This window comes from Mus musculus, chromosome 1 (genome assembly GCF_000001635.26).
Source record: "Mus musculus strain C57BL/6J chromosome 1, GRCm38.p6 C57BL/6J".
NCBI lineage: Eukaryota > Metazoa > Chordata > Mammalia > Rodentia > Muridae > Mus > Mus musculus.
In genome coordinates, this window is record NC_000067.6 from 13163283 (window position 1) to 13175880 (window position 12598).

Sequence of the window (12598 nt, forward strand, 5' to 3'; positions counted from 1 at the left end):
AAATTTGGTATAATGAACATGTAGATGGAACATGGGTGTTTCCTCATGTGTGAAATGAGGGATGTGCTGAGATGTTAAAAGGAGAAGGGTGATTAGTTAGGGTTAAAAACTGCAATATTAAGACATATTTAAAACCATTTATATTTTATCTATAAGTGGATAAGTGGAAAGGCATTTTAGTTTCAAAACAACCTATTTAAATAGCATAATAAGACGAGAGGAGGAGGGTGAAGTCACCTGAAACTCAACAGTATCAGTGCAGCAAGAATGGACACTGTTCCCTATGGTGCTGGTCTTTATACCATGTGATCCTGACAGCCTGGGCACTACTAGGTTCTGGGACATGCAGAGGCCGTCCCCATGGTCCCAAGGTCCTATACAAGACTTCAACAGTGTAAGCATTGTATTCACCGATAGGGAGCGACTCCTAGTCACTCATCTGCTACTTTTCTTTAAAGAGTTTCTCATCACCAATATATCTATGAGTCGTGCTTTTATTTAAGAGTAATGGAGTGAATATGGCACTGTTTTCAGGGATCTGTAATTTAATGAGGGAGTCAGTACAGGTGTGTAATTAGGCAGGGGTGAGTATCTGTTGAATGAATAAACCGACACACTATAGCTCACACTTCCCATGAATTCGCTCTTAGCAATCAGAAATGCAGCATCCATCACTTCCCCTTGAGCAGTGCTCTGATCTTCAGTGAACGAAAATGGTAATGTATTGATAGGGTGCCCAAGTCTCTAACACATCACTGAGACAAGGAAAGAAAGCTACAGCCAGCTCTTCCTTAGGAAGCCAGCACTCTCCCAGACGCGTAACAAATGCCACTCCACGGCCCGCACTGTGAGCTCATTCTGAATTCTATGCCGCTGTGGCGGGAAGATGTACCACTTAGGAAATATGGGGGAGGACACTGGAAAACTATCAGGTCAAGCTCCAGCTAGATTACAGGCAGCTTCTCCAATCTCCAGGAAGCCGCCTGATTGGTGTGACTTCAAACCAGTGTGCTCATTTAACTGTGCCCTGACTTGAAGCTGTTAAAATGCATTAAGGTTAAGAAACCAGAACACAAAAGCCAATAAAACAAAACACAACAAAGTCTGTGGCTCAAGTGGTCCTCCAGCAGCCGTCCTGCATGGCTGAGCATACAGTGGAAACGTGGCAACACAGGCAAAAAGCTCCTCACTTTTACTTCTTTTTTTTTTTTTTTTCCTAAGTGGAAAAAGGATCTAGAATTGTGGAAGAATGGTAGAATTTTAAACTCCCATTCCAAAACCATCAATCTGTTTTTGGAGTTTTCAGCAGATATCTATGGACTAACAAGCACCAGTTTTGGTTTATTTTGCATATATTCTTCCAAGTTCAGACCAGCAGTTGGGATGGAAATGCAGCAAGGCTAGACAAGAAGACCGAGATCAGGAACTTCCTCAAAGCAGCAGCTGAGGAATGACTTGGTCAGCTTGATGGAGTGGCTTCCCAAGGCCACCCTCACAGGGGATCCGTGAGGTTTCTAACAAGCCCATGGTCAAGTTCTACCATTTTGATGTGGACGAACACATTGTTAAATTACACAACCCGCCAGTAAGCAGCAGTACCGCTGAGCCCTTACCTGTGCTATTGTTCCCTAAGTTTCCTTGGCTTCCTAGCATCCCTTGGTTACCCATCATTCCTGGCTGAGGTATCACTGAGTAGGGGCTACTGTTTCTGATTGGTGGGAAAGGTCCAGCACCAGTTGGGCTTTGCAAAGTGATGTCAAGTGGTAAGTTCTGGTTTGGCAATAACCTGCCCAGTTGCCCTGGTCGTGGGTTATTAAAAGCTAAGGAAAGAACAAATGAAAAATTGAAGGTTAATAAAGGACAATGAAAAAGAATATTAACAGTAAGTAGTGTTTAGGGAAAATGTCTCCTGTAGCATGACAAAGATGCACATCTTTGGTAACTCTCTCCATGAAAGACAACTACAGAAAACATATGCAGCACCCTGGTTGGTATTATATAACTCTCAATGGCCTTGCAAAAAGGGGATGTAAAAAAAAGTACCATGTTTTCTCTCCAGGAATTGTAGCATTGAAAAGTTTTTTGCTAACTAAACCATTATCGTACATTAATATGATAGTGTTCATGTTATACTATTCACACGTTGGTGGGTGGTCTTTTTCTGTTTCCCATTTTTTTTTTTGTTTCTTTTGATAAGATCTCCCCTTAAATTTGGTATGCACTTGTCTGCTTCAGGAGTTCTTATTTCTACAGTAAGGAGCCTATAAACATCTCTTGCATGCAGCAGCAGCCTACACACATGTGGTTTGGATGTTACATTATTTCTTAACTGGGCTCAAGGTTTAGAATAAGTTAGAAGTAGATACTTCCACTAGAAGTTAAAACTGTTGAGTGTCACCTGAAACAAAACTCCATTGTAGCCTATGACTAGCAGTATGGCTTTAACTCCAGGCACTATTTAGATTTGAAATGGTTTTGATGGTTAGTTCACAAGAATTGACTGTGTACTGAGCAGTAATCTAGTGTCAAGTAGATGACCTGTAATTTTATAACAATGTTATTAAAACACTCAATGCTATACACACTAACTTACAGGGCTAATTTATTAGTCATATCAAGACTTTACTTTCTTTTAGTTTTATAAGCATAGACTGCACTAGCAGTTAGAAGAAAGAAGACTTTTCAAAAACCTATGGTAGAGAAAAACCATTCAGAAAAACCAGGCTGGGAATGGACATTGCTTGCCTCTCCCAGGCCTGCCTTCCTACGGCTCAGCTCACCATTTCAGGGTCCCTGGGGCTCCTGAGCGAGTGTAGCTGCGAGCTGCGAGCCCCCACCGTGTTCTTTGCTCCTCTCTGGGTTAAAAAGTACTAGCTTACCTCAGTCTCTCATTTTTTTTTTTTTTTTTTTTTTAAGACAGGGTTTCTCTGTGTAGCCCTGGCTGTCCTGGAACTCACTTTGTAGACCAGGCTGACCTCGAACTCAGAAATCCGCTTGCCTCTGCCTCCCGAGTGCTGGGATTAAAGGCGTGCACCACCATGCCGGGCTAGTCTCTTATTCTTTAGCTTTGTGATTTGCCCAGGTCAAATAAAACTTCATCTTACTTTCCTTTACCCCTTTCCAGAATGGTCAGGAACCATGCAAGGAAGGACGTAGTTTCTAAAGGTAGTTATCTGTGACTTGGCTGAGGTTCGCTTTTCCAGACTTGAGAGCGCTGCTAGGCATGGCGTTGGTGCTCTCCTGAGGTGGAAGTGGTGCTTTTGTTTACCAGCACTGAAGACTTGTCTTTCTGTAAACTAAAACCGTCCTTTCACACAAAACTGAAATCGCAAAATATTCTATCAGAGTCAATGGCATAAGGCATTTGACCGTGAGCACCCTTTTTGTGAACAATTAAAACTTTTTGAGACAGGGTCTCACTATGTAGCTCAGGTTGCCCTTGAACTCTCACCATCCTCCTGCCTCAGCCTCATGTCTGGGATTACAGGCATGCAGTAACCATGCCTGGTTTGAATTTTCCTCTCCAAAGGAAACTATGGCGGTAAGCTGCCGGACAGACCAGGACTCTGGCAGCCTTGAGTTGGTCTCTGATGGGGTTAGAGTGCATACTTACTGCTCTGTGACATGCGCAGTGCTGCCTTCTGGGCTCCGGCAGGTGGGACGGGACTGCTGTCAGCTGTGAGTTGCATGAGGTCATTGATGATGGCTTGCTTGTCAACTGACCCAGTAGGAGCTCCTGGCCTTGTGTCTGGGAAAAGCTGTGGTAACTGACTGTTCTGCAAATCATCCAAAATCTCTTCCAAGTTGTCCAGCTCGCTGCCAGGCTGCAGTTAACAAACAGAAGTGTACATCCAGGTCCATGCTGCAAGAGGGGACCCCAACCCTGGCCATTGGCGAGTACAGACCCAACCATCACACAGGGCATCCCAGCCAAGTTTAAAAAGGAAAAAAAAAGCAGGTATGTGCAAATGTAAGGCCTAATGATGGGCCAACCATCTCTCGTAACTGAATCCACCGAGGACCATGACTCCCTCCCTTAGAAACTAGGCATGGCCGACTTAAAAAAAGGAAGCTGTTTCCCACCTTGCAACTCACTAGCAGTTTATGTAGTCCCTTTATTTTATTTGAACCACCCCATTAATTATGAAAGATTATATCCAATTACTTATAATTGGACCATGACTTACAGTTTGGATCTAGGTTTCATTTTTTTTCTTAAGAAATAATAACAATAAAGCTGGTGTAGAATATGGTACAAATAACCATGGCTATTTCCCTTGTCTGTGTGAGTTGGCTGTAAAATAAGCTTCAAATATTCATGGACTAGCTAAGTCTTGCTTTTTCAACTTGAAATGTGCTTTTTGCTTGCTTTTATTTTAGGTTTGAATGTCAGTAGCTTTCTTATTAACCAGCTTAGATGACCTAACTAGCTCCCCCTACCCCCTCTTTGTTTTTTGAGACAGGTTTCTGTCCTGGAACTTGATCTGCAGACCAGGCTGGCCTTGAACTCAGAGTTTCACCTGCCTCTGCCTCCCGAGTGCTGGGGTTAAAGGCGTGCGTGTGCCACCACCGGCTGATGCCAAGCATAGCGTGTATTCATTTGATTTCATATGCGCCAGTTTCTTCAAATCATTTCTTGAATTCAATTCCAATTACCAATACTGATTAATAACCTAAGTATGACCACTATATTATATTGCCTACTTTTTTTTTTTTTTTTTGTCTAAGAGCTAGAATGACTTCACTGGCATTCTTTTGGGTATAACCTATCAGGGTGCTAGCATTTAAGATCATAGATTTCAATTACACAGGAAAGTGGTCAAACAAGTGTGATCATGCCTGAATCCCAGCACTTGAGGCTAAAGCCAGCCTGAGCTACAGTGAGCTGTAGGCTATTCTGGGCTAGAGGGAGATGGTTTCAAAACTGAACAAAAGTATCTGAGTCCACGTGAAACTGGCAACGACTTCTAATGGATTCGCTCATGTGCAAATTATAGGAGTGTGCTTCTGTGTAGTCTACCGTGTCTTTCTAATAAGAAAAGTCCACTCATTCCTTCGTGTGTGTGAACATCCGAGGAGGACCTGTGGGTGCCGATTCTCTCTTCCCCACGCGAGTCTAAGGGACAGAGCTCGGATCACCAGGCATGACAATGACAAACGCCTTTGCCAACTGAGCCTGTCAAGTTAGGAAGTTCCCTGTTGAAGTGACATTTTACTTGAGTCTTTTCAGAGGTAGCTACTTCAGCAGTGAACTTAGCCACTCCTTTCCAGAAAATTCTTCATGTACTCTTAAAACAAGAAGAACATTCCTGTGTCACCTATTTGCAACAGGACAACAAGCTTTCTATGGGAGAGGTTCAGGCAAGAGACGTGGCCCTGAAAGTTCCTGAGCAAGGGAAGCCTTGCACACTGTGGATCAGCTGTGACTGACAGGCCCATCGACAGTGAGACCTGAAGGGTGTGGGTGGTGGTCAGTCATCATTAAAACTAAAACAGAAATTCCCACAGCTTCCCGAGTCCTCAGAAGAGTGTTTCCTATGCTTCTGTGGTAAGAACAGGGCTTCAGCGAGCTACCACTGGTCTTTGAAGTAGTGTCCTATGGCAATGATGCCCTAGCCTGAGGACATTTAAAGCTCAGTGTGCAGGTGAGGAAGATAGCTGAAGTAAATGACAGTCTGTCTCTGACAAAACCTGGCAGATTGCCCCTGATGAAAATTATAGAAAACAGGCTCATGTAAGCAAAGCCAGAAGTGTCTATGTGTTTTCTTAATAGATGCACTTGAGTTTGCCTCCAATCTGAGCCATGACAGAATGCTTTCCCCGTTACAGTCCACTATCAAAATTATAAACCACCTTAATCACAACTAACAAGGTTTTTTAAAAAGACATTTTGGAGACAGAGGTCACTGTGTCGCCCAGAATGGCCTCGAACTTGAAGTATTATACTGTCTGCCTCCCGGGAGCTGGGATTCTAGGCACACTGTATCATGCCTGGTCTTTCCTTTCCTTCTTACCCTCCCTTCCTAGAGGCTCTGTGGCTCTTGCTGGCTGTGCTGGAACACTACATAGACCTAACTGCCTACTTCTGACTCCTGAGTGCTGGCACTAAATCACATCTGGCCGTAGTTCTTCTTTTGTTGTTTGTGTAATTCTGTGTAACATATTAATTTAAGTATATATATATACATGTAAATACTTGACACTTGACATACATTTTAACATTACAGGCACATATAATGTTTAATACATATGTGTTAAGCTATATGAGTAACTAAAATCAATTTATATGAGAAAAAATTATGAGTCAGGGACCCAGGCTGGTTTTCCACTTGCTATGGAGCAGAGTCCAGCTTTTACCTCTTGGTCTTCCTACCCTAACCCTCAAAGCATTGGGACTACAGGGATGTGGAAAATGTCCAGCTCAAATAATTTCTAAGTAAAAAATTTCATAATCAGTATATATATGTGTGTGTGCATATATATATATATATATATATATATATATATATATATATATATATACACATATATATATTTACTCAATGTAAAGTTTTTATTTATGTATTCATGCAGTGCTAGGGACAAAACCAGCTTTGTGTGATGTGGCCTGAGTTACCTTCTCCCTCTCATCCTAATTTTGTTTTTCTTTTTTTTTTTTTTGGTTTTTCGAGACAGGGTTTCTCTGTGTAGCCTTGGCTGTCCTGGAACTCACTTTGTAGACCAGGCTGGCCTCGAACTCAGAAATCCGCCTGCCTCTGCCTCCCAAGTGCTGGGATTAAAGGCATGCGCCACCACGCCCGGCTTAATTTTGTTTTTCTTTAAAAGAAATGTCTTAAACTGACTTTCACATTCTGATTACTCCCATTTACAGCTTTACCAGCTACCTATGTGAGTGAGAGCGTAATTCAGTCATGAGGCTTTTAAGAGGCCTTGGGTTCAATGTCCAGAACAGGAAAGGAAGAAAGGGAGGGAGGAAAAGTTAGCAGCAGCAACGTTGACTTGAGAAGCAGCAAATCTGAGAGCTCGGCAGCGCTTTGCTATGGGCAGCCTGCTTCTACAGGCTCAGAGCTCCAGGCACTATCTGAACTCACTCAGGTTACATTTCAAGATGCACCAGGAACTTTTAGAGACATTGCTTTGTCTGAATTTATTCCTTGTCAATTTTTGGAATATGCATTTATCATTAATTTGTTATCAGTTTAACTTTTCTTATCCTGAGGTAAGGTTGACCTGGAATTTACAATTCTCTCTCAGCTCTAGAATGTTGGGATTGCAGGAGCACACCACCATGTCTGGCCTAAGTTTAAATATTTCTATAGGAGATAGATTTCAGCATGGCTTATAACCCTCAGGCAGATTGATTTTAATACTTCCCTTAGTGTTCGCGCACGCTCTGGAAGGGCTGAAGTGTGATAATTAGATGTTTCTGAAGGAAGATGTGTTCTACAGCTCTGGAGCTTACATCTCACTGATGTTCTTCTGATCCTTGCACTCTGTTAGGCAGTGTCTTTGCAAGACAGAGAGATCAGTGCCTTTCTTTAAAATGCCTTGTAGACACTTCAGAGTCTCACTTAGGCATCTATTTGAATGCTCAAACTAGCCACATCAATTTCAGTAGTTAGTTTCAACTATTTCTGGCAGAAAATGAGTCAGAAAGTTTTTTGTTTTTTTTTAAGTTCTACAAAATGAAAAATAGACTTCATTTCTTTAATTTTTCTTTTTAGTGTTATAATTATTTTCATGAGTCAAAAATCAACTTGTTCTCCGAATACAGAAATACATGAGTAATCTAATAAATTAAAAAGTAGCTTTTGAAAACATTTTAAATAAAAACTATAGCATCATACCATTTGCTTGGTACAGACCTGTGAAGGAATTCTATAGTATCTGGAGGGAGTGTCTGGTGACTACCAGCTTAACATGGCTTTTCTAATGGAGTTAAGCAATGGGAGACCGTTCCAAGTCCTCAAAGAAAGCAGGAGCCAAAAGTATTGGCTGGCCGAGTACCAGCAATGCTCCATTGTGGAAATAAGCACGTGACTTAGAGCAGTAAACACACTGGCAATGTTTCTGTCAGTTTGTTTCCTGTTGGCTAGGAAATGGCGTTAGAAATGTCTTGTTTGAATGCTCTGCCTGGTAAAACTATGTCATTTTTAGTAGAGTAACACTGTGCTGCTGAAGTGCACTGTACTCCCTGACCTTACAAAGTCAGTAATGCATTACACACACTCAGGCTCTCAGGTCTTTTTTTTTTTTTTTTTTTTTTTTGAGTCAAAATAACAAGACAGTCCATTGCAATCCAGGCTTGCTATGTGTGCATGTTTACTAAATAATTACTGCATTCCTCTGAAATGAAAGGTGAGGAGACCATCCTTAGGGAACAGAAGGTGAGCAAGAGGTGAAACAATTGAGTTTTCTTCTCCTCATAATGGATCTAAATTTAGGTAAAGCATGCTTCCTGTGGTAACTTTTCCCCTTGCTATGGTTTTGATGCTAAACTGGCTCTGTGAAACTGTATTTTAGATGGGGTCTGGGAGAGGGTGGAGGGGAGGTGAGCAAGGGGTGAGATTTCTTTAAGGACAATATACTTCCTGTATGTGAGCATGCGTGCCCTGTTTTATTTTTCATCTTCAAACAACAGATTTATACTGATTCATACTAGTCTTTGTTTCTCACATAATTTTGATTAGAAAATTATTTCTTCCAAATAAGAAAACTCCAAGTGATTCAAAGACGTAAAAGTGAAGCCAACCCAACCCCACAAAGCCTTTTCTTGTTTGGCATTTGTGATATATGCAGAGTAATGAGACATGTCAGTGACACCTTTCACTGTCCCTCTCAGTCCCTAGGGTCTGAGGTCAGAGAGAGAAACTCATTCTAGCTATGGAGGGTGGGGCAGCCATGCTGTAACTGAGCATCAGGGGTCATCTCCCGAGTCACTGATCTGCCCTCTAGCACGGTAAGACACCTATGTGACACTGGCTATCTGTGCTTGTTGTTCTGAACTAGCACTACCTCTGTGTCATTTAACCCAGTACACCCCGGAAGATGAAAGCCCATCGTCAATATGGTTTTCACATCACATCACATCACATCACATCACATCACATCACATCACATCACATCACATCACATCACATCACATCACAAAGGCATTGCTATTAACTTTCTGTTGGCCTCGGTGCCCCAACTCATGAGTTCACAGCATTATAAAATAGCTGCTGCATGAAGCCTGCTGCTGGACTTTAGGATTAATCACCAATAATGTTCATGTAATCTTAGTCTGCTTCCCCTGCGAGCAGCACAATGTCTGAATGGTTGTATCTGTTCTCAGGAATGGCGACAACCGGTGACATCACATTGAAAGAGGTTAAGTCTTAGGAACCAGTTAGGCTGGCAGGGACTGTCCCCAAATGCAGCCTCCGTGGATTTGTGGGGTCAAGGGCTCACAGTCACTGCTCTCTTGAAGCTGGTGACACTACCTTCCTACTTGCAACACAGCTTTCAAGGGCAAATTATAGCCATGTTAAGGAGAGAGGCCCCTGTGACTTCCTCCCTGCTTAATCAACCATGACAGAAGAAAGAGTCTTCCAGACAGGACCTGTTCAGCCTGGGGAAGGTGAGGCTAGGTCCTAACCTTCAGTCAGTCATGATTCTACCACTGCAGTTGCAACAACTTATATCACTTGTTTTTGTAAGTCAGTGAAAATATCAATGGTTTGCTTCCACTGTGGCGCCTTCCCCACCACAGTCTTGCTGGGAATGGTAGAGGGGCTAGGGCTGAAATGTTGGAGAAGGATTAAAATGTCAGTTTGGATGAAAACATTCCAGAGGTCTGTTGTACAATGTAGTGGAAACCATAACACATGTATATTGAAGGTCACTCAAAAGAGTTTTAAAAAGGTATTTGTACCACAAAAATGACCAGCACAAATGCAGTGATATATTAACTAGTCTGATAGTGCTATTCTACAGAGGATCATATTGTATAAGGATTGTTTTTTGTTAAAAATAAATAAATTAATTAAATAGAAGAATGATTCTAATCATTACTTAGGTCCCCTGGATTGTTCCAAAGGTATTAACTTTGGAGAGAAGTGCAGAGAGAATGTAACCCGGTATTCTGGTTTTGAATCGATACATGATGGCTTTGATGTGTCTATCCATTTCCTTTGGTGTGCCTTAACCAACAGTCACTGAGATTCCTGTACATTACTCAGAAGTGTTCAGAGAGAGGGAAGAGGCAGAGGATCTTTACTGGCTGAACTCTGGTCCTATGGAGAGAGTAACAAATAGATGCTCAAGTCTGTTCTGAGCAAGCCCTGGTCTAAGGAAGGGATTGCCAGCACTCTGGGTTCAGCTAGCTACAGTCACGCTGCAGTTCCTCCTGCTCGCCATTGTTACGCATGACCTGTAACCCAAGGATGAATTTACCCTGCTCATAGAAAGAACAATGACTGCCCCCCACCCCCCCAAAAATACTTTGTGTCCATCCCATTGTCTGCCCCAGGGTCTGTAAGTATCTGTAAAACTGTACAGAGCTCAGCCATACTTTCTTGCTCAGTGTCCACAGCTGCTCTGGCCTACAGTGTCTGAGAGCAAGCTACATGGCCTCCTAAGCTCGTGTCTGTGCCCTGTAATTCTTTGCAGTGTAAACACACAACTTCATGCAAAGTAACTGTTACACGGTAAGGCCCACCAACACAAATACTACTTTTAGGGAGTCACAGATGTCCTCTTTGAGAACATCTATGACACAGATGAGCACACCTGGGAGAAGACATTAGAAAACTCACCTGGTCACTGGGCTCAAAGCTCACCTCCTCCTTCACAGTTTTCATAGCAATTAACTTTGTGTTACTGGCAGGATCTGTCTTACTGTCCAGTCGCTCGAGTTTGGGGGTTATTTCCGGTAAACCAATATCTTTAGTATCATCTTTGTCGAGCAAATAGCGCAGTAGTGCATTCTCTTTCTTCTTGGGGCTCGCTGGCTCCTGTTTGACAGTCACTTCCGACCCAGGAGCTGTGCTGCTGGACTCCTGGCTCAGCTCTTTGCCTGTGGCTTCTGCTGTCAGCTTGGCCAAGTCCACAGGGGAACTGCTGTCCTGTAAGAGTCTGTGCAAAATCTTATGCTTCTCCTTGAGCGAGGTGCCATGCGTGGACCCAGGCCCAGGCAAGCTCCCTGTTGAGTCCTTGTTTGTGTCCGACAAGGAGCTGGGCAAGGGTGAAGGCTCCATCTGGTCGGACTTGGTGGTCAGCAGCTGCAGGAGTTTGGTCTGCCCTTTGCTGTCATGCAGCCGGCTGTGTCCCTCAGCCCTGTCCCCGCTGGCCGCCTGGGGCATGCTGGAATCATTGGGCCCCTTTTGTTCTTCAGGATGGCAGCTGGCCTCTGCTTGTCCAGTTGTACCTTCTGAGGGCTCCCCATAAAGTCCAAAACAGTCTTTGGAGTCCAAGCTTCCCATCTTGCTGAGTGGGGGAGGATTCATATTAACTGGGGAGTTTTGCAAATTGCCCATTTTTAGGTCCGGTGAAGCCAGCGAGGACCCGAGTGAGACCCCATGGCCCTCGCTGAGGGCTTGCAGTGCATTGAGGGAACTGTTGGTATAACTATGGCTATTTCCTGTGCTGCTGCAAACTCCCACAGGGGAATGCAAGCTTCCTGCAGGGGAAAACTGACTGGGTGGGATGCGAGGACTGCCAGCCACGCCGGGGCTCATGCGCTGCCTTGGGGAGAGCACGGAGCTGGCTTGCCCCGGGTTCATGCCGGGGCTGCTTTGCGAGGGACTGTTCATTTTGAGTGCATAGTTACTACCCTGAGGAGTGGTTGCTTGCATGCCTGACACATGGTTCATGCCCCCAGAACCACCAAACCTGCCCATAGGCATGCCCATTTGTTCCTTTGGGCCATTCATGGGAAAATTTATATTGCTACCGAGGGTCATGTCCTGACCTGGGTTCCCACTGCACAGGGCCTGGTGGGCAGGGCTGCTAGAGCTAATTGGATTCAATGGCTTCCCCATCGCTTGTCCAGTCAGATCCGGATTCATTACACATACATTCTGCTCTCTGTACAATGAGGAAAGAAACATATATAAGATAAAAGAGAAATACAAAGTAAACTTATTAATTAAAAAAATGGCAGGGACTCTTTTCTTTACAAAAGTGGACTACATTTAAAAGATGCCTTATGGCATCTTATGGGCTAGACTGAACATGTACAGCTCTGGACTAAGGGATGCTTTCAGGCAACGTACCAAGATGTCTGTGGTTTTACTGAAGTGTGTGTATGGAGCTTAAATTAGACTACCCCCATATTGAAATTTCAGTAAGTAAAGAGGACATTAGGAAGATCTCAAATATGCATCTCCCCGATGATCACTGAGAACTTCCACAGCCTTACACAAACGACCACATAAGTACTGCTTGATTTAACCCTTTGCCACAGCTTCGGCTCCCAGCTGTGGGCACATCTGTAGCTGTGGGCACATCTGTAGCTGTGGGCACATCTGTAGCTGTGGGCACATCTGTAGGCCTAGAGGTGCTGATAGGTGTCACCTGTTCACGGTAGACAGAGGCCTTAGTGGGGAACACCTTGCCC

General features: G+C 43.6%; 1 protein-coding gene across 24 annotated transcripts in view; it reads right to left on the bottom strand.

Annotated features, from left to right (window-relative positions):
• The window catches only part of Ncoa2 (nuclear receptor coactivator 2), a 235123-nt gene that overhangs the window by 24178 nt on the left and 198347 nt on the right, over window positions 1–12598 (bottom strand). For 17 of the 24 annotated variants that reach the window (NM_008678.3, XM_030252088.1, XM_030252087.1 and 14 more), the window contains 3 exons: window positions 10797–12066; window positions 3614–3824; window positions 1614–1820 (listed from right to left, as the gene is read on the bottom strand). In NM_008678.3, the coding sequence (NP_032704.2) occupies window positions 1614–1820; window positions 3614–3824; window positions 10797–12066 (1688 nt within the window). The remainder of the gene's footprint in view (window positions 1–1613; window positions 1821–3613; window positions 3825–10796; window positions 12067–12598) is intronic. The other 7 variants (NM_001302702.1, XM_011238361.3, XM_030252095.1 and 4 more) reach the window with 1 other exon arrangement.